This window comes from Salmo salar, chromosome 10, assembly GCF_965601325.2.
Source record: "Salmo salar chromosome 10, fSalSal1, whole genome shotgun sequence".
Taxonomy (NCBI): domain Eukaryota; kingdom Metazoa; phylum Chordata; class Actinopteri; order Salmoniformes; family Salmonidae; genus Salmo; species Salmo salar.
In genome coordinates, this window is record NC_138300.1 from 26,581,350 (window position 1) to 26,602,033 (window position 20,684).

General features: G+C 49.6%; 2 protein-coding genes across 4 annotated transcripts in view; one reads left to right on the plus strand and one right to left on the minus strand.

Moving 5' to 3' along the window:
• The window catches only part of fxr1 (FMR1 autosomal homolog 1), a 61,358-nt gene extending 45,412 nt beyond the window's left edge, over positions 1 to 15,946 (plus strand). The window contains exons 9-17 of one of the 3 annotated variants that reach the window (XM_014216579.2): positions 12,085 to 12,163; positions 12,262 to 12,371; positions 12,481 to 12,573; positions 12,669 to 12,873; positions 13,080 to 13,271; positions 13,425 to 13,625; positions 13,870 to 13,947; positions 14,396 to 14,481; positions 15,007 to 15,946. In XM_014216579.2, the coding sequence (XP_014072054.1) occupies positions 12,085 to 12,163; positions 12,262 to 12,371; positions 12,481 to 12,573; positions 12,669 to 12,873; positions 13,080 to 13,271; positions 13,425 to 13,625; positions 13,870 to 13,947; positions 14,396 to 14,481; positions 15,007 to 15,177 (1,215 nt within the window). In that variant the 3' untranslated portion in view covers positions 15,178 to 15,946. The remainder of the gene's footprint in view (positions 1 to 12,084; positions 12,164 to 12,261; positions 12,372 to 12,480; positions 12,574 to 12,668; positions 12,874 to 13,079; positions 13,272 to 13,424; positions 13,626 to 13,869; positions 13,948 to 14,395; positions 14,482 to 15,006) is intronic. The other 2 variants (XM_014216581.2, XM_014216582.2) reach the window with 2 other exon arrangements.
• Positions 15,947 to 15,987: 41 nt separating this feature from the next.
• dnajc19 (DnaJ (Hsp40) homolog, subfamily C, member 19) lies at positions 15,988 to 17,911 on the minus strand. Its single transcript, XM_014216583.3, has 6 exons — positions 17,749 to 17,911; positions 17,220 to 17,271; positions 17,051 to 17,124; positions 16,403 to 16,482; positions 16,258 to 16,328; positions 15,988 to 16,120 (listed from the first exon to the last, which is right to left on the minus strand). Exons 1-6 carry the CDS (start codon positions 17,749 to 17,751, stop codon positions 16,050 to 16,052), a joined length of 351 nt encoding a protein of 116 aa, XP_014072058.1. The 5' UTR covers positions 17,752 to 17,911; the 3' UTR covers positions 15,988 to 16,049.
• Between the last annotated feature and the right edge of the window lie 2,773 nt (positions 17,912 to 20,684).

Below are 20,684 nucleotides of genomic sequence, written 5' to 3' on the forward strand. Positions count from 1 at the left end.
CGCGTATGTGAGTGAGTGAACTGTGGACGCGTGTGTGAGTGAGTGAACTGTGGACGCGTGTGTGAGTGAGTGAACTTTGGACGCGTGTGTGAGTGAGTGAACTGTGGACGCGTGTGTGTGTGGTGTGAGAGTGAGTGAGTGAACGTGTGTGTGAACTACAGACGTGTGTGTGAACTACAGAAGAGTGTGTGTGAACTACAGTGGTGTGTGTGTGTGAACTACAGACGTGTGTGTGTGTGAACTACAGACGTGTGTGTGTGTGTGTTTGAACTACAGACGTGTGTGTGTGTGAGTGTGAACTACAGACGTGTGTGTGTGTGTGAACTACAGACGTGTGTGTGTGTGTGTGTGGTGTGTGTGTGTGTGTGTGTGAACTACAGACGTGTGTGTGTGTGTGTGTGAACTACAGACGTGTGTGAACTACAGACGTGTGTGTGTGTGAGTGAGTGAACTGGACGTGTGTGTGGTGTGTGTGTGTGTGGTGGTGCTGGAAGTGTGTGTGTGTGTGAGTGAGTGAACTGGACGTGTGTGTGTGAGTGAACTGTGGATGCGTGTGATTGAGTGAACTGTGGACGCGCGTGCGAGGGAGTTAACTGTGGACGCGCGTGCGAGGGAGTGAACTGTGGACGCGCGTGCGAGGGAGTGAACTGTGGACGCGCGTGCGAGGGAGTGAACTGTGGACGCGCGTGCGAGGGAGTGAAATGTGGACGCGCGTGCGAGGGAGTGAACTGTGGACGCGCGTGCGAGGGAGTGAACTGTGGACGCGCGTGCGAGGGAGTGAACTGTGGACGCGCGTGCGAGGGAGTGAAATGTGGACGCGCGTGCTAGTGAGTGAACTGTGGACGCGCGTGCTAGTGAGTGAACTGTGGACGTGCGCGTGTGAGTGAACTGTGGACGCGGGTGCGAGTGAACTGTGGACGCGGGTGTGAGTGAGTGAACTGTGGACGCGCGTGTGAGTGGTGTGAGTGAGTGAACTGTGGACGCGTGTGTGAGTGAGTGAACTGTGGACGCGTGTGTGAGTGAGTGAACTGTGGACGCGTGTGTGAGTGAGTGAACTGTGGACGCTTGTGTGAGTGAGTGAACTGTTGACGCGCGTGTGAGTGAGTGAGCTGTGGACGTGCGTGTGAGTGAGTGAACTGTGGACGCGCTTGTGAGTGAGTGAACTGTGGACGCGCTTGTGAGTGAGTGAACTGGACGCGCGTGTGAGTGAACTGTGGACGCGCGTGTGAGTGAGTGAACTGTGGACGCGTGTGAGTGAGTGAGCTGTGGACGCGTGTGTGAGTGAGTGAACTGTGGACGCGTGTGTGTGTACTGTGGACGCGAGTGTGTGTGTACTGTGGACGCGTGTGTGTGTGTACTGTGGACGCGTGTGTGTGTACTGTGGACGTGTGAGTGAGTGAACTATGGACGCGTGTGTGTGTACTGTGGACGCGTGTGTGAGTGAGTGAACTGTGGACGCGTGTGTGAGTGAGTGAACTGTGGACGCGTGTGAGAGTGAGTGAGTGAACTGGACTGTGGACGTGTGTGTGTGTGTGTGAACTACAGAAGAGTGTATGTGAACTACAGACGTGTGTGTGTGAACTACAGACGTGTGTGTGTGTGAACTACAGACGTGTGTGTGTGTGAACTACAGACGTGTGTGTGTGTGTGTGTGTGTGTGTGAACTACAGACGTGTGTGTGTGTGAGTGTGAACTACAGACGTGTGAGTGTGAACTACAGACGTGTGTACTACAGACGTGTGTACTACAGACGTGTGTGTGTGTGTGTGTGTGTGTGTGTGTGAACTACAGACGTGTGTGTGTGAACTACAGACGTGTGTGTGAACTACAGACGTGTGTGTGTGTGTGTGAGTGAGTGAACTGGACGTGTGTGTGGTGTGTGTGTGAGTGAGTGAACTGGAAGTGTGTGTGTGAGTGAGTGAACTGTGGACGCGTGTGTGAGTGAGTGAACTGTGGACGCGTGTGTGAGTGAGTGAACTGTGGACGCGTGTGTGAGTGAGTGAACTTTGGACGCGTGTGTGAGTGAGTGAACTGTGGACGCGTGTGTGTGTGGTGTGAGAGTGAGTGAGTGAACTGGACGTGTGTGTGAACTACAGACGAGTGTGTGTGAACTACAGAGATGAGTGTGTGTGAACTACAGACGTGTGTGTGTGTGTGAACTACAGACGTGTGTGTGTGTGAGTGTGAACTACAGACGTGTGTGTGTGTGTGTGTGAGTGTGTGTGTGTGTGTGTGTGTACTACAGACGTGTGTGTGTGTGAGTGTGAACTACAGACGTGTGTGAACTACAGACGTGTGAGTGTGTGAACTACAGACGTGTGTGTGTGTGTGAACTACAGACGTGTGTGTGTGTGTGTGTGTGTGTGAACTACAGACGTGTGTGTGTGTGTGTGTGTGAACTACAGACGTGTGTGTGTGTGAACTACAGACGTGTGTGTGTGTGTGAGAACTACAGACGTGTGTGTGTGTGTGTGAACTACAGACGTGTGTGTGAACTACAGACGTGTGTGTGTGTGTGAGTGAGTGAACTGGACGTGTGTGTGGACTGCAGACGTGTGTGAGTGTGTGTGTGAGTGAGTGAACTGGAAGTGTGTGTGTGTGTGAGTGAGTGAACTGGACGTGTGTGTGTGAGTGAACTGTGGATGCGTGCGATTGAGTGAACTGTGGACGCGCGTGCGAGGGAGTGAACTGTGGACGCGCGCGCGAGGGAGTGAACTGTGGACGCGCGCGCAGGGAGGGAGTGAACTGTGGACGCGCGTGCGAGGGAGTGAACTGTGGACGCGCGTGCGAGGGAGTGAACTGTGGACGCGCGTGCGAGGGAGTGAACTGTGGACGCGCGTGCGAGGGAGTGAAATGTGGACGCGCGTGCTAGTGAGTGAACTGTGGACGCGCGTGTGAGTGAACTGTGGACGCGGGTGTGAGTGAGTGAACTGTGGACGCGCGTGTGAGTGGTGTGAGTGAGTGAACTGTGGACGCGTGTGTGAGTGAGTGAACTGTGGACGCGTGTGTGTGAGTGAGTGAACTGTGGACGCGCGTGTGTGTGTGAGTGAACTGTGGACGCGCGTGTGAGTGAGTGAACTGGACGCGCGTGTGAGTGAGTGAGTGAACTGTGGACGCGCGTGTGAGTGAGTGAACTGTGGACGCGCGTGTGAGTGAGTGAACTGTGGACGCGCGTGTGAGTGAGTGAACTGTGGACGCGCGTGTGAGTGAGTGAACTGTGGACGCGCGTGTGAGTGAGTGAACTGTGGACGCGCGTGTGAGTGAGTGAACTGTGGACGCGCGTGAGTGAACTGTGGACGCGCGTGTGAGTGAACTGTGGACGCGCGCGTGAGTGAGTGAACTGTGGACGCGCGCGTGAGTGAGTGAACTGTGGACGCGTGTGAGTGAACTGTGGACGCGCGTGTGAGTGAACTGTGGACGTGAGTGAGTGAGTGAGTGAGTGAGTGAACGAACTGTTGACGCGCGCGTGAGTTAGTGAGCTGTGGACGCGCGCGTGAGTGAACTGTGGACGCGCGTGTGAGTGAGTGAACTGTGGACGCGCGTGTGTGTGTGAGTGAGTGAACTGTGGACGCGCGCGTGTGTGTGTGTGTGTGTGTGAGTGAACTGTGGACGCATGAGTGAGTGAGTGAACTGTGGACGCGTGTGTGAGTGAGTGAACTGTGGATGCGTGTGAGTGAACTGTGGATGCGTGTGAGTGAACTGTGGACGCGTGTGAGTGAGTGAACTGTGGACGCGTGTGTGAGTGAGTGAACTGGACGCGTGTGTGTGTGAGTGAGTGAGTGAACTGGACGCGTGCGTGTGTGAGTGAGTGAGTGAACTGTGGACGTGTGAGTGAACTGTGGACGTGTTAGTGAGTGAACTGTGGACGCGTGTGAGTGAGTGAACTGTGGACGCGTGTGTGAGTGAGTGAACTGTGGACGCGTGTGTGAGTGAGTGAACTGTGGACGCGTGTGTGTGTGAGTGAGCTGTGGACGCGTGTGTGAGTGAGTGAGCTGTGGACGCGTGTGTGAGTGAGTGAGCTGTGGACGCGTGTGTGAGTGAGTGAGTGAACTGTGGACGCGTGTGTACTGTGGACGCGTGTGTGTGTACTGTGGACGCGTGTGTGTGTACTGTGGACGTGTGAGTGAGTGAACTATGGACGCGTGTGTGTGTGTACTGTGGACGCGTGTGTGAGTGAACTGGACGCGTATGTGAGTGAGTGAACTGTGGACGCGTGTGTGAGTGAGTGAACTGTGGACGCGTGTGTGAGTGAGTGAACTGTGGACGCGTGTGTGAGTGAGTGAACTTTGGACGCGTGTGTGAGTGAGTGAACTGTGGACGCGTGTGTGTGTGGTGTGAGAGTGAGTGAGTGAACTGGACGTGTGTGTGAACTACAGACGTGTGTGTGAACTACAGTGGTGTGTGTGTGTGAACTACAGACGTGTGTGTGTGTGAACTACAGACGTGTGTGTGTGTGTGTGTTTGAACTACAGACGTGTGTGTGTGTGAGTGTGAACTACAGACGTGTGTGTGTGTGTGAACTACAGACGTGTGTGTGTGTGTGTGTGTGTGTGTGTGTGTGTGAACTACAGACGTGTGTGTGTGTGAACTACAGACGTGTGTGTGTGTGTGTGAACTACAGACGTGTGTGTGAACTACAGACGTGTGTGTGTGTGTGTGTGTGTGTGTGAACTACAGACGTGTGTGTGTGTGAGTGAGTGAACTGGACGTGTGTGTGGTGTGTGTGTGTGTGTGTGTGTGTGAGTGAGTGAACTGGAAGTGTGTGTGTGAGTGAGTGAACTGGACGTGTGTGTGTGAGTGAACTGTGGATGCGTGTGATTGAGTGAACTGTGGACGCGCGTGCGAGGGAGTGAACTGTGGACGCGCGTGCGAGGGAGTGAACTGTGGACGCGCGTGCGAGGGAGTGAACTGTGGACGCGCGTGCGAGGGAGTGAACTGTGGACGCGCGTGCGAGGGAGTGAACTGTGGACGCGCGTGCGAGGGAGTGAACTGTGGACGCGCGTGCGAGGGAGTGAACTGTGGACGCGCGTGCGAGGGAGTGAACTGTGGACGCGCGTGCGAGGGAGTGAACTGTGGACGCGCGTGCGAGTGAGTGAACTGTGGACGCGTGTGAGTGAACTGTGGACGCGCGTGAACTGTGGAAGCGCACGTTAGTGCGTGAGTGAACTGTTGACGCGCGCGTGAGTGAGCGAGCTGTGGACGCGCGCGTGAGTGAGCGAGCTGTGGACGCGCGCGTGAGTGAGTGAGCTGTGGACGCGTGAGTGAGCTGTGGACGCGCGCGCGTGTGTGTGAGTTAACTGTGGACGCGTGAGTGAGTGAGTGAACTGTGGACGCGTGTGTGAGTGAGTGAACTGTGGATGCGTTTGAGTTTACTGTGGACGCGTGTGAGTGAGTGAGTGAACTGTGGACGCGTGTGTGAGTGAGTGAACTGTGGACGCGTGTGTGTGTGAGTGAGTGAGTGAACTGGACGCGTGTGTGTGTGTGTGTGTGAGTGAGTGAGTGAACTGTGGACGTGTGAGTGAACTGTGGACGTGTGAGTGAGTGAACTGTGGACGCGTGTGAGTGAGTGAACTGTGGACGCGTGTGTGAGTGAGTGAACTGTGGACGCGTTTGTGAGTGAGTGAACTGTGGACGCGTGTGTGTGTGAGTGAGCTGTGGACGCGTGTGTGAGTGAGTGAGCTGTGGACGCGTGTGTGAGTGAGTGAGCTGTGGACGCGTGTGTGAGTGAGTGAACTGTGGACGCGTGTGTACTGTGGACGCGTGTGTGTGTACTGTGGACGCGTGTGTGTGTACTGTGGATGCGTGTGTGTGTACTGTGGACGTGTGAGTGAGTGAACTATGGACGCGTGTGTGTGTACTGTGGACGCGTGTGTGAGTGAACTGTGGACGCGTATGTGAGTGAGTGAACTGTGGACGCGTGTGTGAGTGAGTGAACTGTGGACGCGTGTGTGAGTGAGTGAACTGTGGACGCGTGTGTGAGTGAGTGAACTGTGGACGCGTGTGTGTGTGGTGTGAGAGTGAGTGAGTGAACGTGTGTGTGAACTACAGACGTGTGTGTGAACTACAGAAGAGTGTGTGTGAACTACAGACGTGTGTGTGTGTGAACTACAGACGTGTGTGTGTGTGTGTTTGAACTACAGACGTGTGTGTGTGTGTGAGTGTGAACTACAGACGTGTGTGTGTGGGTGTGAACTACAGACGTGTGTGTGTGTGTGTGTGTGTGTGTGTGTGTGAACTACAGACGTGTGTGTGTGTGTGTGAACTACAGACGTGTGTGTGTGAACTACAGACGTGTGTGTGAACTACAGACGTGTGTGAACTACAGACGTGTGTGTGTGTGAGTGAGTGAACTGGACGTGTGTGTGGTGTGTGTGTGTGTGTGTGTGAGTGAGTGAACTGGAAGTGTGTGTGTGAGTGAGTGAACTGGACGTGTGTGTGTGAGTGAACTGTGGACGCGCGTGCGAGGGAGTGAACTGTGGACGCGCGTGCGAGGGAGTGAACTGTGGACGCGCGTGCGAGGGAGTGAACTGTGGACGCGCGTGCGAGGGAGTGAACTGTGGACGCGCGTGCGAGTGAGTGAACTGTGGACGCGCGTGTGAGTGAACTGTGGCGCGGTGTGAGTGAGTGAACTGTGGACGCGTGTGTGAGTGAGTGAACTGTGACGCGTGTGTGAGTGAGTGAACTGTGGACGCGTGGTGAGTGAGCTGTGACGCGTGTGTGAGTGAGTGAACTGTGGACGCGTGTGTACTGTGGACGCGTGTGTGTGTACTGTGGATGCGTGTGTGTGTACTGTGGACGTGTGAGTGAGTGAACTATGGACGCGTGTGTGTGTACTGTGGACGCGTGTGTGAGTGAACTGTGGACGCGTATGTGAGTGAGTGAACTGTGGACGCGTGTGTGAGTGAGTGAACTGTGGACGCGTGTGTGAGTGAGTGAACTGTGGACGCGTGTGTGAGTGAGTGAACTTTGGACGCGTGTGTGAGTGAGTGAACTGTGGACGCGTGTGTGTGTGGTGTGAGAGTGAGTGAGTGAACTGGACGTGTGTGTGAACTACAGACGTGTGTGTGAACTACAGAAGAGTGTGTGTGAACTACAGTGGTGTGTGTGTGTGAACTACAGACGTGTGTGTGTGTGAGTGTGAACTACAGACGTGTGTGTGTGTGAGTGTGAACTACAGACGTGTGTGTGTGTGTGAACTACAGACGTGTGTGTGTGTGTGTGTGTGTGTGTGTGTGTGTGTGTGTGAACTACAGACGTGTGTGTGTGTGTGTGTGAACTACAGACGTGTGTGAACTACAGACGTGTGTGTGTGTGTGAGTGAGTGAACTGGACGTGTGTGTGGTGTGTGTGTGTGTGTGTGTGTGAGTGAGTGAACTGGAAGTGTGTGTGTGTGTGAGTGAGTGAACTGGACGTGTGTGTGTGAGTGAACTGTGGATGCGTGTGATTGAGTGAACTGTGGACGCGCGTGCGAGGGAGTTAACTGTGGACGCGCGTGCGAGGGAGTGAACTGTGGACGCGCGTGCGAGGGAGTGAACTGTGGACGCGCGTGCGAGGGAGTGAACTGTGGACGCGCGTGCGAGGGAGTGAAATGTGGACGCGCGTGCGAGGGAGTGAACTGTGGACGCGCGTGCGAGGGAGTGAACTGTGGACGCGCGTGCGAGGGAGTGAACTGTGGACGCGCGTGCGAGGGAGTGAAATGTGGACGCGCGTGCTAGTGAGTGAACTGTGGACGCGCGTGTGAGTGAACTGTGGACGCGGGTGTGAGTGAACTGTGGACGCGGGTGTGAGTGAGTGAACTGTGGACGCGCGTGTGAGTGGTGTGAGTGAGTGAACTGTGGACGCGTGTGTGAGTGAGTGAACTGTGGACGCGTGTGTGAGTGAGTGAACTGTGGACGCGTGTGTGAGTGAGTGAACTGTGGACGCTTGTGTGAGTGAGTGAACTGTTGACGCGCGTGTGAGTGAGTGAACTGTTGACGCGCGTGTGAGTGAGTGAGCTGTGGACGCGCGTGTGAGTGAGTGAACTGTGGACGCGCTTGTGAGTGAGTGAACTGTGGACGCGCTTGTGAGTGAGTGAACTGGACGCGCGTGTGAGTGAACTGTGGACGCGCGTGTGAGTGAGTGAACTGTGGACGCGTGTGAGTGAGTGAACTGTGGACGCGTGTGTGAGTGAGTGAACTGTGGACGCGTGTGTGTGTACTGTGGACGCGTGTGTGTGTGTACTGTGGACGCGTGTGTGTGTGTACTGTGGACGCGTGTGTGTGTACTGTGGACGGTGGTGAGGCTGGACGCGGGGTGACGGGACGCGGGGGGGTGACGTGGACGCGTGTGTGAGTGAGTGAACTGTGGACGCGTGTGTGAGTGAGTGAACTGTGGACGCGTGTGTGAGTGAGTGAACTGTGGACGCGTGTGAGAGTGAGTGAGTGAACTGGACTGTGGACGTGTGTGTGTGTGTGTGAACTACAGACGTGTGTGTGTGAACTACAGACGTGTGTGTGTGTGAACTACAGACGTGTGTGTGTGTGAACTACAGACGTGTGTGTGTGTGTGTGTGTGTGTGTGAACTACAGACGTGTGTGTGTGTGAGTGTGAACTACAGACGTGTGAGTGTGAACTACAGACGTGTGTACTACAGACGTGTGTACTACAGACGTGTGTGTGTGTGTGTGTGTGTGTGTGTGTGTGTGTGTGTGTGTGTGAACTACAGACGTGTGTGTGTGAACTACAGACGTGTGTGTGAACTACAGACGTGTGTGTGTGTGTGTGAGTGAGTGAACTGGACGTGTGTGTGGTGTGTGTGTGAGTGAGTGAACTGGAAGTGTGTGTGTGAGTGAGTGAACTGTGGACGCGTGTGTGAGTGAGTGAACTGTGGACGCGTGTGTGAGTGAGTGAACTGTGGACGCGTGTGTGAGTGAGTGAACTTTGGACGCGTGTGTGAGTGAGTGAACTGTGGACGCGTGTGTGTGTGGTGTGAGAGTGAGTGAGTGAACTGGACGTGTGTGTGAACTACAGACGTGTGTGTGAACTACAGAAGAGTGTGTGTGAACTACAGTGGTGTGTGTGTGTGAACTACAGACGTGTGTGTGTGTGAACTACAGACGTGTGTGTGTGTGTTTGAACTACAGACGTGTGTGTGTGTGAGTGTGAACTACAGACGTGTGTGTGTGTGAGTGTGAACTACAGACGTGTGTGTGTGTGTGAACTACAGACGTGTGTGTGTGTGTGTGTGTGTGTGTGTGTGTGTGTGTGTGAACTACAGACGTGTGTGTGTGTGAACTACAGACGTGTGTGTGTGTGTGTGAACTACAGACGTGTGTGTGTGTGTGTGAACTACAGACGTGTGTGAACTACAGACGTGTGTGTGTGTGTGAGTGAGTGAACTGGACGTGTGTGTGGTGTGTGTGTGTGTGTGTGTGTGTGAGTGAGTGAACTGGAAGTGTGTGTGTGTGTGAGTGAGTGAACTGGACGTGTGTGTGTGAGTGAACTGTGGATGCGTGTGATTGAGTGAACTGTGGACGCGCGTGCGAGGGAGTGAACTGTGGACGCGCGTGCGAGGGAGTGAACTGTGGACGCGCGTGCGAGGGAGTGAACTGTGGACGCGCGTGCGAGGGAGTGAACTGTGGACGCGCGTGCGAGGGAGTGAACTGTGGACGCGCGTGCGAGGGAGTGAACTGTGGACGCGCGTGCGAGGGAGTGAACTGTGGACGCGCGTGCGAGGGAGTGAACTGTGGACGCGCGTGCGAGGGAGTGAACTGTGGACGCGGGTGTGAGGGAGTGAACTGTGGACGCGCGTGTGAGTGGTGTGAGTGAGTGAACTGTGGACGCGTGTGTGAGTGAGTGAACTGTGGACGCGTGTGTGAGTGAGTGAACTGTGGACGCGTGTGTGAGTGAGTGAACTGTGGACGCTTGTGTGAGTGAGTGAACTGTTGACGCGCGTGTGAGTGAGTGAGCTGTGGACGCGCGTGTGAGTGAGTGAACTGTGGACGCGCTTGTGAGTGAGTGAACTGTGGACGCGCTTGTGAGTGAGTGAACTGTGGACGCGCTTGTGAGTGAGTGAACTGTGGACGCGCGTGTGAGTGAGTGAGTGAACTGTGGACGTGTGAGTGAACTGTGGACGCGTGTGAGTGAGTGAACTGTGGACGCGTGTGTGAGTGAGTGAACTGTGGACGCGTGTGTGTGTACTGTGGACGCGTGTGTGTGTGTACTGTGGACGCGTGTGTGTGTACTGTGGACGTGTGAGTGAGTGAACTATGGACGCGTGTGTGTGTACTGTGGACGCGTGTGTGAGTGAGTGAACTGTGGACGCGTGTGTGAGTGAGTGAACTGTGGACGCGTGTGTGAGTGAGTGAGTGAACTGGACTGTGGACGTGTGTGTGTGTGTGTGAACTACAGACGTGTGTGTGAACTACAGAAGAGTGTATGTGAACTACAGACGTGTGTGTGTGAACTACAGACGTGTGTGTGTGTGAACTACAGACGTGTGTGTGTGTGAACTACAGACGTGTGTGTGTGTGAGTGTGAACTACAGACGTGTGAGTGTGAACTACAGACGTGTGTACTACAGACGTGTGTGTGTGTGTGTGTGTGTGTGTGTGTGTGTGTGTGTGTGTGTGTGTGTGTGTGTGTGTGTGTGTGTGTGTGTGTGTGTGAACTACAGACGTGTGTGTGTGAACTACAGACGTGTGTGTGAACTACAGACGTGTGTGTGTGTGTGTGAGTGAGTGAACTGGACGTGTGTGTGGTGTGTGTGTGAGTGAGTGAACTGGAAGTGTGTGTGTGAGTGAGTGAACTGTGGATGCGTGTGTGAGTGATTGAGTGAACTGTGGATGCGTGTGTGAGTGATTGAGTGAACTGTGGATGCGTGTGTGAGTGATTGAGTGAACTGTGGACGCGCGTGCGAGGGAGTGAACTGTGGACGCGCGTGCGAGGGAGTGAACTGTGGACGCGCGTGCGAGGGAGTGAACTGTGGACGCGCGTGCGAGGGAGTGAACTGTGGACACGCGTGTGAGTGAGTGAGTGAACTGGACGTGTGTGTGTGAGTGAACTGTGGACGCGTGAGTGAGTGAGTGAACTGTGGACGCGTGTGTGAACTGTGGACGCGTGTGTGAGTGAGTGAACTGTGGATCCGTGTGAGTGAGTGAACTGTGGATGCGTGTGAGTGAACTGTGGACGCGTGTGAGTGAGTGAACTGTGGACGTGTGTGTGAGTGAGTGAACTGGACGCGTGTGTGAGTGAGTGAGTGAACTGGACGTGTGTGTGTGTGAGTGAGTGAGTGAGTGAACTGTGGACATATAATTGAGTGAGTGAGTGAACTGTGGACGTGTGAGTGAACTGTGGACGCGTGTGTGAGTGAGTGAACTGTGGACGCGTTTGAGTGAGCTGTGGACGCGTGTGTGAGTGAGTGAGCTGTGGACGCGTGTGTGAGTGAGTGAACTGTGGACGCGTGTGTGAGTGAGTGTACTATGGACGCGTGTGTGTGTACTGTGGACGCGTGTGTGTGTACTGTGGACGCGTGTGTGTGTACTGTGGACGCGTGTGTGAGTGAGTGTACTGTGGACGCGTGTGTGTGTACTGTGGACGCGTGTGTGTGTACTGTGGACGCGTGTGTGTGTACTGTGGATGCGTGTGTGTGTACTGTGGACGCGTGTGTGAGTGAGTGTACTATGGACGCGTGTGTGTGTACTGTGGACGCGTGTGTGTGTACTGTGGACGCGTGTGTGTGTACTGTGGATGCGTGTGTGTGTACTGTGGACGTGTGAGTGAGTGAACTATGGACGCGTGTGTGAGTGAACTGTGGAGGGCGTGTGTGAGTGAGTGAACTGTGGACGCGTGTGTGAACTGTTGACGCGTGTGTGTGTACTATGGACGCGTGTGTGTGTACTATGGACGTGTGTGTGTGTGTACTATGGACGTGTGTGTGTGTGTGTGTGTGTGTGTACTATGGACGTGTGTGTGTGTGTATTTGTGTGAGTGAACTGTAGACTTTTGTGTGTGTGTCAGTGAACTATAGACGTGCGTGTGTGAACTATAGACATGTATTTACCACCAGGACCTTTTTAAGAAAAACAACCTTTTGTATTCTTCAAGAATGAGGAGGCAGTTAAGAAGGCAAGGAATTATCTGGAGTTTCTTGAAGATTCTGTTCAGATCCCCAGGAACTTGGTCGGTATGTATGGAGATGGATTTGATCATTATAAAATTCAAGACATCTGTGATGGTGTGTTCTTTGTGTTAGTTCACACAAGTTCTTTTTGGCTTTTTCAGGCAAGGTAATTGGCAAGAATGGGAAAGTCATTCAGGAGATCGTTGACAAGTCTGGAGTGGTGAGAGTTAGGATTGAAGGGGACAAGGATGGCACACAGCCACGTCAAGAAGTAAGCCCTTACTTTTGTGCTACTTTCTAGCTCACTTAGTAGACGAAGAGATCAATATTGTCATAAACGCTCTTCACCCATAATAACATCATTTATTTGTGATGCGCTGACACAGGGAATGGTCCCGTTTACATTTGTCGGCACTAAGGAGAATATTGGGAATGTCCAGGTACTTCTGGAGTACCACATTGCCTACCTGAACGTAAGCAGTGATCTACAGTAACAAACTCCTAATGGTTTGAGTCAGAGCTGTAGGAGTTTTTTGTTGTTGTGACGTTTGCCTGTCGTCGACTGCAGGAAGTCGAGCAGCTGCGTATGGAGAGACTGCAAATAGACGAGCAGTTGAGGCAGATTGGGATGGGCCACAGGCCTTCATCTGGCCGCCCAGCAGACAAGGGCTACACCACAGACGACAGTGTGGCTGCTACCGCCGTGCACACCAGCCGCTCCTACACCGGCAGAGGCCGCGGACGCAGGGGCCCCAACTACACCTCCGGCTATGGTGAGTGTCATGTTTACAATGATACTGAAGACATTTTGTAGATTCTCCCATTACAAGCCAGTCTTCCACACCTATCAGGTGGTCAATCGAAAGTTTCAAGACACAGTCTAGAGGGGAATATTGATATTGGGATAGCTATAGCTCAACAGAATGTGATAGAAAAGTCATCAGCCATGTGGTATTAAAAAGCTATGTTTGACTTTCAGGCACAAACTCTGAGCAATCCAATGCCTCTGAGACTGACTCTGAGCGGAAGGATGAGCTGAGTGACTGGTCCCTGGCGGGAGAGGAACCGGAGAGGGGGACTCGGCCACAGAGAGACAGCAGGAGGAGAGCTGGTCCAGGGAGGGGTAGAGGGCCCAGGGGCCGTGGAGCAGGGAGAGGAGCCCCCAACACTGGTACAGCTGCAGACACAATCGATGGGTCATACACATGCTGATGACATCAGACAATCATTTATCCCTTATGTTTATCATGAATGATCTTGTGAAGGTTTGAATTGTTCCTCAAACTATAGGTATTAAATATTAAGGATGTTGCTTACTCTATAGCTCTGAAGGATCCTTATGGCAACCCCTACAGTGTGCTTGACAACACAGAGACAGACCAGACGGCCGACACTGATGCTAGCGACTCCAACCTCAACACAAACCGCCGCCGCCGCTCGCGCCGCCGCCGGACTGACGAGGACACAACAGTCATTGATGGCATGAGTGAATCGGATAACGCTTCCCTCAGTGAGAATGGCCTTGGTAAGTCCCTTCTGGATAAAGGTGTCTGAGTAAAATAAACAAGCCCTGGGAGCCAATGGGATTCAACAACAAACACTCTCATAAGCATTAGAAAATACAATAATTTCACGTTACAGAAGATGGGAGGCAATTACCTCTGTGACAGACCAAAAAAGGTTAGAATCACACAAATTGACACCAATCCCAAGTCAATCCTTATGCAATACTCTCACTGAGGGCTCTGCACAAATTCTCCCCCACATAGATGACTCAAAAGCTAAACCACAACGGCGTAACCGTAGCAGCAGACGCAGTGTCCGCCCACCAGAGGAAAGGCAACCAGGTAACCGGTGGTGAACGGCCTGTTTGTTTGTTTACCAAAGCCAGCATGACTGAGTGTGCTTAACACTTTCCCTCGCTAGCAGTAAAGTGATTCAACCTGTAACCATCGACTTGCTCTGGGAAGCCTCTTCAATTTCTCTTTCTGGAGCTGAGGAGAAACTTAGGAGAGGCATGCCATCAAGAAGTCCCATTGTTTTTAATGTTAGCACTCCAATTCACTAACATGTCCGTTACTGGTTGACAACCGTTTTAAGGTTGTGAAAGTTCATTGAGTTTTCCTTGCTGTAATACTAGTTGCCTGTATTTCTCACTTGCACTCCTAAGACTACCTTTTTAGTTATTTTTAACTGCATTCAGTCTGTTTTAATTAATTAGCTATGATGACATCCGATTTAAGTTCTAGTTCAATGAATTACCAATGTAAGTGGTTCTAACATTTTGTTTTGCAGTTACAGTGGCAGATTACATATCCCGTGCTGAATCACAAAGCAGACAGACTAACCAAAAGGAACTGAAAAATAACAAAAAAGAACTGGTGAGTCTGGAAAACAATGCTACAAATCAGACTTCAGGGCCTGTATGTATCAAGCGTCTCAGAATAGGAGTGCGGATCTAGGATCAGACCCCCCCCCGGTTCTTACTTGGGGCTCCCGAGTGGCGCAAAGCACTGCTTCTCAGTGCTATAGATGTCATTACAGACCCTGGTTCGATTCCAGGCTGTATCACAACCGACTAACTGTGAGTCCAATAGGGCAGCGCACAATTGGCCCAGCGTCGTTAGGGTTTGACCGGGGTAGGCAATTATGAATTTGTTCTCGACTTGCCTGGTTAAATAAAATAAATAAATTACTCATTGTGATTTAAAGGTTAAACTGATCCTAAATCAGCACTACTACTATGAGATACTTGTTACATACAGGTCGGTCCCAGGCCAGAGAAAGAGCCATGGTAATGTACGGAACCCTGCCAATGAGTTCAGAGACCAGGCTGGTTTTCAATTCCCAGAATTGTATGTCTTTGGTCAAGCTTCTGTAACTGTTTCTACCTGTGTGTCTTGTAGGAGCAGGTTGAGTGTATTCCGGAGCACAGCCTATCTGCAGAAGCAAATACGAGCAACGGCCCCAGCAATGGAAGAGGTGACGAACCAGGCAGGGCTTCCACAGAACGGGTTGCCAAAGTCGCTTACCAAGGGAATGGTGACCAGCAGCCTGTCCTGAACGGGGTTTCCTAATCTACGAATCCACTCAAACTCATTAATTGTACTACATTTTTACAATAGTTATTGTACAAGCTTGCCAAAGATAGTCATGGACTTCCAGATTCTCTACTGCACTTTTCTGTTCCCTCAACATGGAACACAGAGAGAGATTTAGCACTGAACCGAGACATAAGAGTATGTTTCAAGTACATGATCTGATGTTGTGCCTTGAGAATAGATTCAACATAGTTAGTTGCCTGGCTGTAGTAAACGTTTTGTCAGTGATGGCAAAGATAGGAAGAATCCAGTTATCCTCCAGTTATCCTAATATTTGTTGAGTTAGCTGCTTTTTGTTACATTTTAATATGCAACCACTTCTTCATATGAGGAAATGCAGTCTGGAAGAGAAAGTTTTGCACTGAATTGTAATTTATTTTCCATAAGAATAACATTAGTCTGGAAACTGGTCTGTTAATGTTCTTGTCAATTTTTTTTTAATCCTGAATGACACTCCACATAGTAGTGAATCTGTATGCTGGAATGATGGTGGCAGTAACTGGTCTCATGAAGGAGCTTTATTTGGTTTAAGTGTACAGTATTTAAAAAGCTGTTATTCCTAACACTGGCTGAAGACCGTATTTTCATGCAGGTGACAATTTGGACTACTGAAAGAAGTTTCCAGATGTTGGTTCGGTAAACTACAATTCTGTTTTTTTATGCTCATTCTGGTTTGATGTGCAATATGTTTTGTATGCCGGTAGTTCTTAAATAAAACCCGATCTTCCATTTAGATCCAAAACCACCTTTGTCCTGAGAACATGAGTATCGTAGAGAAGAAGACAGTTTGATCTCTTACATTATTTATTTATTAATAAGAAAAACCAAGTGCAATGTGATTATCTGATCTATTTCTTTAGTTGTCCATCAAGTAAATCCTTTGCTTCATTTATTTTAGCTGCAAGATATGGTGATCCACCTGCAATATAACAAAATGTGCATTTTTAGAGTACAGTGTGATCCAATTAATTTTTACAAGCTCCTTGGCTCTAAATAAAAGCAAATATGTATTTGGAAAGAAATGTCATGACCACACATTGTACAAGTTCCTCAAACCTCTATCGGGGTGATTTAGAATCATCAGTTTTCTGTGGGCTTCTCTGATCTTGGTCTTGTTAGCTGTGGGACTGGGGACAACAATATGATACATTAGTGCAATAAAGTCAAGCATTTGCTTATCACACACAGTGAAATTTAGTACCTGACTCCTAGAACGAGCGAAGCCTCTCTCTTGTTCATTTTGGGATCAAATCCACCTCTGTAGTATCCACCACCAAAAGCCTGCAACAAGACAGTTACACCACTGCATCTGTAAGTAGTTTTTGTTGGCTCTTATTTTTGACAACTTTCAATTTACTACATTCCTAAAGAACTGTACTTTTTACTCCATATTTTCTCTGACGCCCAAAAGTACTCGTTACATTTTGAATGCTTAGCAGGACAGAAATGGTCCAATTCCCAAACTTATCAAGAGAACCACCCTGGTCATCCCTTCTGCCTCTGATCTGGCGGACTCACTAAACACAAATGCTTTATTTGTAAATGATGTCAGTGTTGGAGATAGCCCCTGGCTATCCGTAAATTTAAAAAAAGAAAATGGTCCCATATGGGTTGCTTAATAAGGAATTTAACTGATTTATAGTTTTACTTTTGATACTTAAGTACATTTCAAACCTAATGTTTTATTAGGTGACTTTTACTTGAGTCATTTTCTATTAAGGTATCTTTACTTTTACTCAACTATGACAATTAGGTACTTGTTCCACCACAGCACCAATGTGAGTTCAGACTAATGCCATTCATTGTGTCTTGTAGAGGCCAACACGTGTTTAAGCCCATACAATCTTACCGATTTGGGAAAACTCTGCATAGCTTGCTTCATTTGGGGTTCCATGTGTTTCATGGCCTGCATGGCATAGCGACCTGAATCAAGGAGGATCGGCATTTTAGTGTCATAAAATCCATCAAAATGTTTCTTCAACTCTGCATATTCTGTACCTTAATAAAGATAAACTGACCTGCAAATCCAGCTGCTGCTAGGGTGAGCCCCACTGCCACCATGGAACTGGCCTGTGAATCGATTATGGATGTTCATTAGAGGAAGATATCTCAACCTTTTCATACAAAGCCTACAAGACATGTTCAGAATCAAAGTCAGCTAGTGCAGTGGTCACATCTCAGATATGTGGTCAAATCCTGTGTGATCTGTAGGTCATGTACCTTACTGGTTTCCACATGATGGCGCTGCAGCAGTCATGCTGCTATTTGTTTCTAGCTGTAACGTTAACCATTTATGCTTCAGAGGTCTAGGGTGAGTAATGTTAGCTAGCCACCAACTGTATGGCTGTTAGTCGTAGCTACACACACTCTATCAGCTTGCTCACTTTCACTAGTATGCTGTTACAGCTAGCTACAGTCGCTAGTTAGCTAACTGGCTGGCTAGCCAGCTTTACTAACGAAATGCTAACGCTTCTGCTCTTGTCTAAACACTTCAATGCAGTAAGCTATCCTTTCACGGTAGCATCGATATAATCAATTCTAACTCACCATGTTTTATTGCTAAGATCCGCCTCTATCAAAGACTTGCAACATAACTTTTTATACACTTGTCTACGATAAACAAAGTCACAGATGACCCCTCATGTTTTGATCCGTGACTTCTCTGTTGTATATTTCTGGCCTGACAGAAATGAAAGGCACATGTCGTAACGACTAAAGTCAATTGCTCAGTACTGTCGCAAAATGTTAGGATCCCAATTCTATAGAAATGTATGCCTAGTCCCTAGGTACTTCTTGCCTAGTAATTTAGTGTCCTATAAAATATGTTGCCTATCTGGTCCAGCATCTCTGGACCTGAAAATGTGCAAATACAGTGTTTTTCAGAACACATTATTAAGGTAATGTATAAACTACAGTAAACTGATATAAAATACTTATAAATCAGCCTTTTTACCTATTCCCCAGATATGTATCTATTGTTTAGATACTTTTTGTCCAGAGACTATTTTGAGAAAGTATGCTTATTTCTACTCTGCTTTGATATGTTTGTCTAAGCTTTTCACCTAAATATATATATATATATATATATATATATATATATATGTACAAACAAGCAGTATTGTACAGCAGTGGGAATGTAATGCCAAATAGTCACACGTTAGTCACTCAAATTACAACAGGCACTCATTCATACACTATACAGTACATTCGGAAAGTATTCAGACCCTTTCCCTTTATCTACATTGTGTTATGTTACAGCCTTATTCTAAAATGGATTACATTAAAAATGTTCCTCATCAATCTACACACAATACCCCATAATGACAAAGCAAAAACAGGTTTTAAGAAATCTTTGCAAATTTATTGCAAATTAAAAACAGAAATACCTTTTTAACATAAGTATTCAGACCCTTGGCTATGAGACTCGAAATTGAGCTCAGGCGCATCCTGTTTCCATTGATCATCCTTGAGATGTTTCTACAACTTTATTGGAGTCCACCTGTGGTAAATTCAATTGATTGGACATGATTTGGAAATGCACACACCTGTCTATATAAGGTCCCACAGTTGAAAGTGAACGTCAGAGCAAAACCCAAGCAATCAGGTCGAAGGAATTGTTCATAGAGCTCCGAGACAGAAATGTGTTGAGGCACAGATCTGCGGAAGGGTACCAAAAAATGTCTGCAGCATTGAAGGTTCACAAGAATACAGTGCCCTCCATCATTCTTAAATGGAAGAAGTTTGGAACCCCCAAAACTCTTACTAGAGCTGGCCGCCAGGCCAAACTGAGCAATCGGGGGAGAAGGGCCCTGGTCAGGGAGGTGACCAAGCACCCGATGGTCACTCTGGCAGAGCTCCAGAGTTCCTCTGTGGAGATCGGAGAATCATCCAGAAGGACAATCGTCTCTGCAACACTCCACCAACCAGGCCTTTATGGTAGAATGTCCAGACGGAAGCCACTCCTCAGTAAAAGGCACATGACAGCCCGCTTGGAGTTTGCCAAGAGGCACCTAAAGGACTCTCAGACCATGTGAAACAAGATTCTCTAGCCTGATGAAACCAAGATGGAACTCTTTGGCCTGAATGCCAAGTGTCACGTCTGGGGGAAACCTGGCACCATCTGTACGGTGAAGCATGGTGGTGGCAGCATCATGCAGTGGGGATGTTTTCAGCGGCAGGTACTGGGAGACTAGTCAGGATCAAGGGAAAGATGAACGGGGCAAAGTACAGAGACATCCTTGAAAACCTGCTCCAGAGCGCTCAGGACCTGAGACTGGGGCAAAGGTTCACCTTCCAGCAGGACAACAACCCTAAGCAAGCCAAGACAACACCGGGGTGGCTTCGGGACAAGTCTCTGAATATCCTTGAGTGGCCCAGCCAGAGCCCGGACTTGAACCTGATCAAACATATCTTGAGAGACCTGAAAATAGCTGTGCAGCGATGCTCCCCATCCAACCTGACAGAGCTTGCGAGGATTTACAGAGAAGAATGGGAGAAAGTCCCGAAATACAGGTGTGCCAAGCTTGTAGTGTCATACCTAAGAAGACTCGAGGCTGTAATCGCTGGCAAAGGTGCTTCAACAAAGTACTGAGTAAAGGGTCTGATTACTTATGTAAATGTGATATTTCAGTTTTTTATTTTTAATACATTTGCAAAAAATTGTAGAAACCTGTTTTTGCTTTGTCATTATGGGGTATTGTATGTAGAATGATGAGGAGGAAAAACTATGTAATACATTTTTGAATAAGGCTGTAGCGCAACAAAATGTGGAAAAATTCTAGGGATCTGAATACTTTCCGAATGCACTGTATATACAAAAGTATGTGGACAACCCATCAACTTAGTGGATTCAGCTATTTCAGCCACACCCGATGCTGACAGGTGTATAAAATTGAGCACACAGCCATGCAATCTTCAAACACAAACATTGGCAGTAGAATGGCCTTACTAAAAAGCCGCCCCCTTTCCAACAAGTCAGTTCCTTAAATTTCTGCCCTGCTAGAGCTGCCCCAGTCAACTTTAAGTGCTGTTATTGTGAAGTGGAAACATCTAGGAGCAACAATGGCTCAGCTGCAAAGTGGTAAGCCACACAAGCTCATAGAATAGGACCGCCGAATGCTAAAGTGCATAGCGTGTAAAAATCTTCTGTCCGCAGTTGCAACACTCACTACCGAGTACCAAAATGCCTCTGGAAGCAACATCAGCACAATAACTATTTGTCGGGAGCTTAATGAAATGGGTTTCCATGGCCGAGCAGCCTAAGATCACCATGTGCAATGCCAAGCTTCGGTTAGAGTGGTGTTAAGCTCGCGGTCATTGGACTCTGGAGCAGTGGAAATGCATTCCCTGGAGTGATGAATCATGCTTCACCATCTGGCAGTCCGGCGGACGAATCTGGGTTTGGCAGATGCCAGGAGAAAGCTACCTGCCCCAATGCATAGTGCCAACTGTACAGTTTGGTGAAGGAGGAATAATGATCTGGG

Coding starts and splice junctions, on each gene's coding strand:
- dnajc19 (XM_014216583.3), bottom strand. Junction 16,483..17,050: donor TGCAGAGTTTTCCCAAATCG/GTAAGATTGTAT, acceptor GTCTTGTTGCAG/GCTTTTGGTGGTGGATACTA. Junction 16,329..16,402: donor TCGCTCGTTCTAGGAGTCAG/GTACTAAATTTC, acceptor TGTTGTCCCCAG/TCCCACAGCTAACAAGACCA.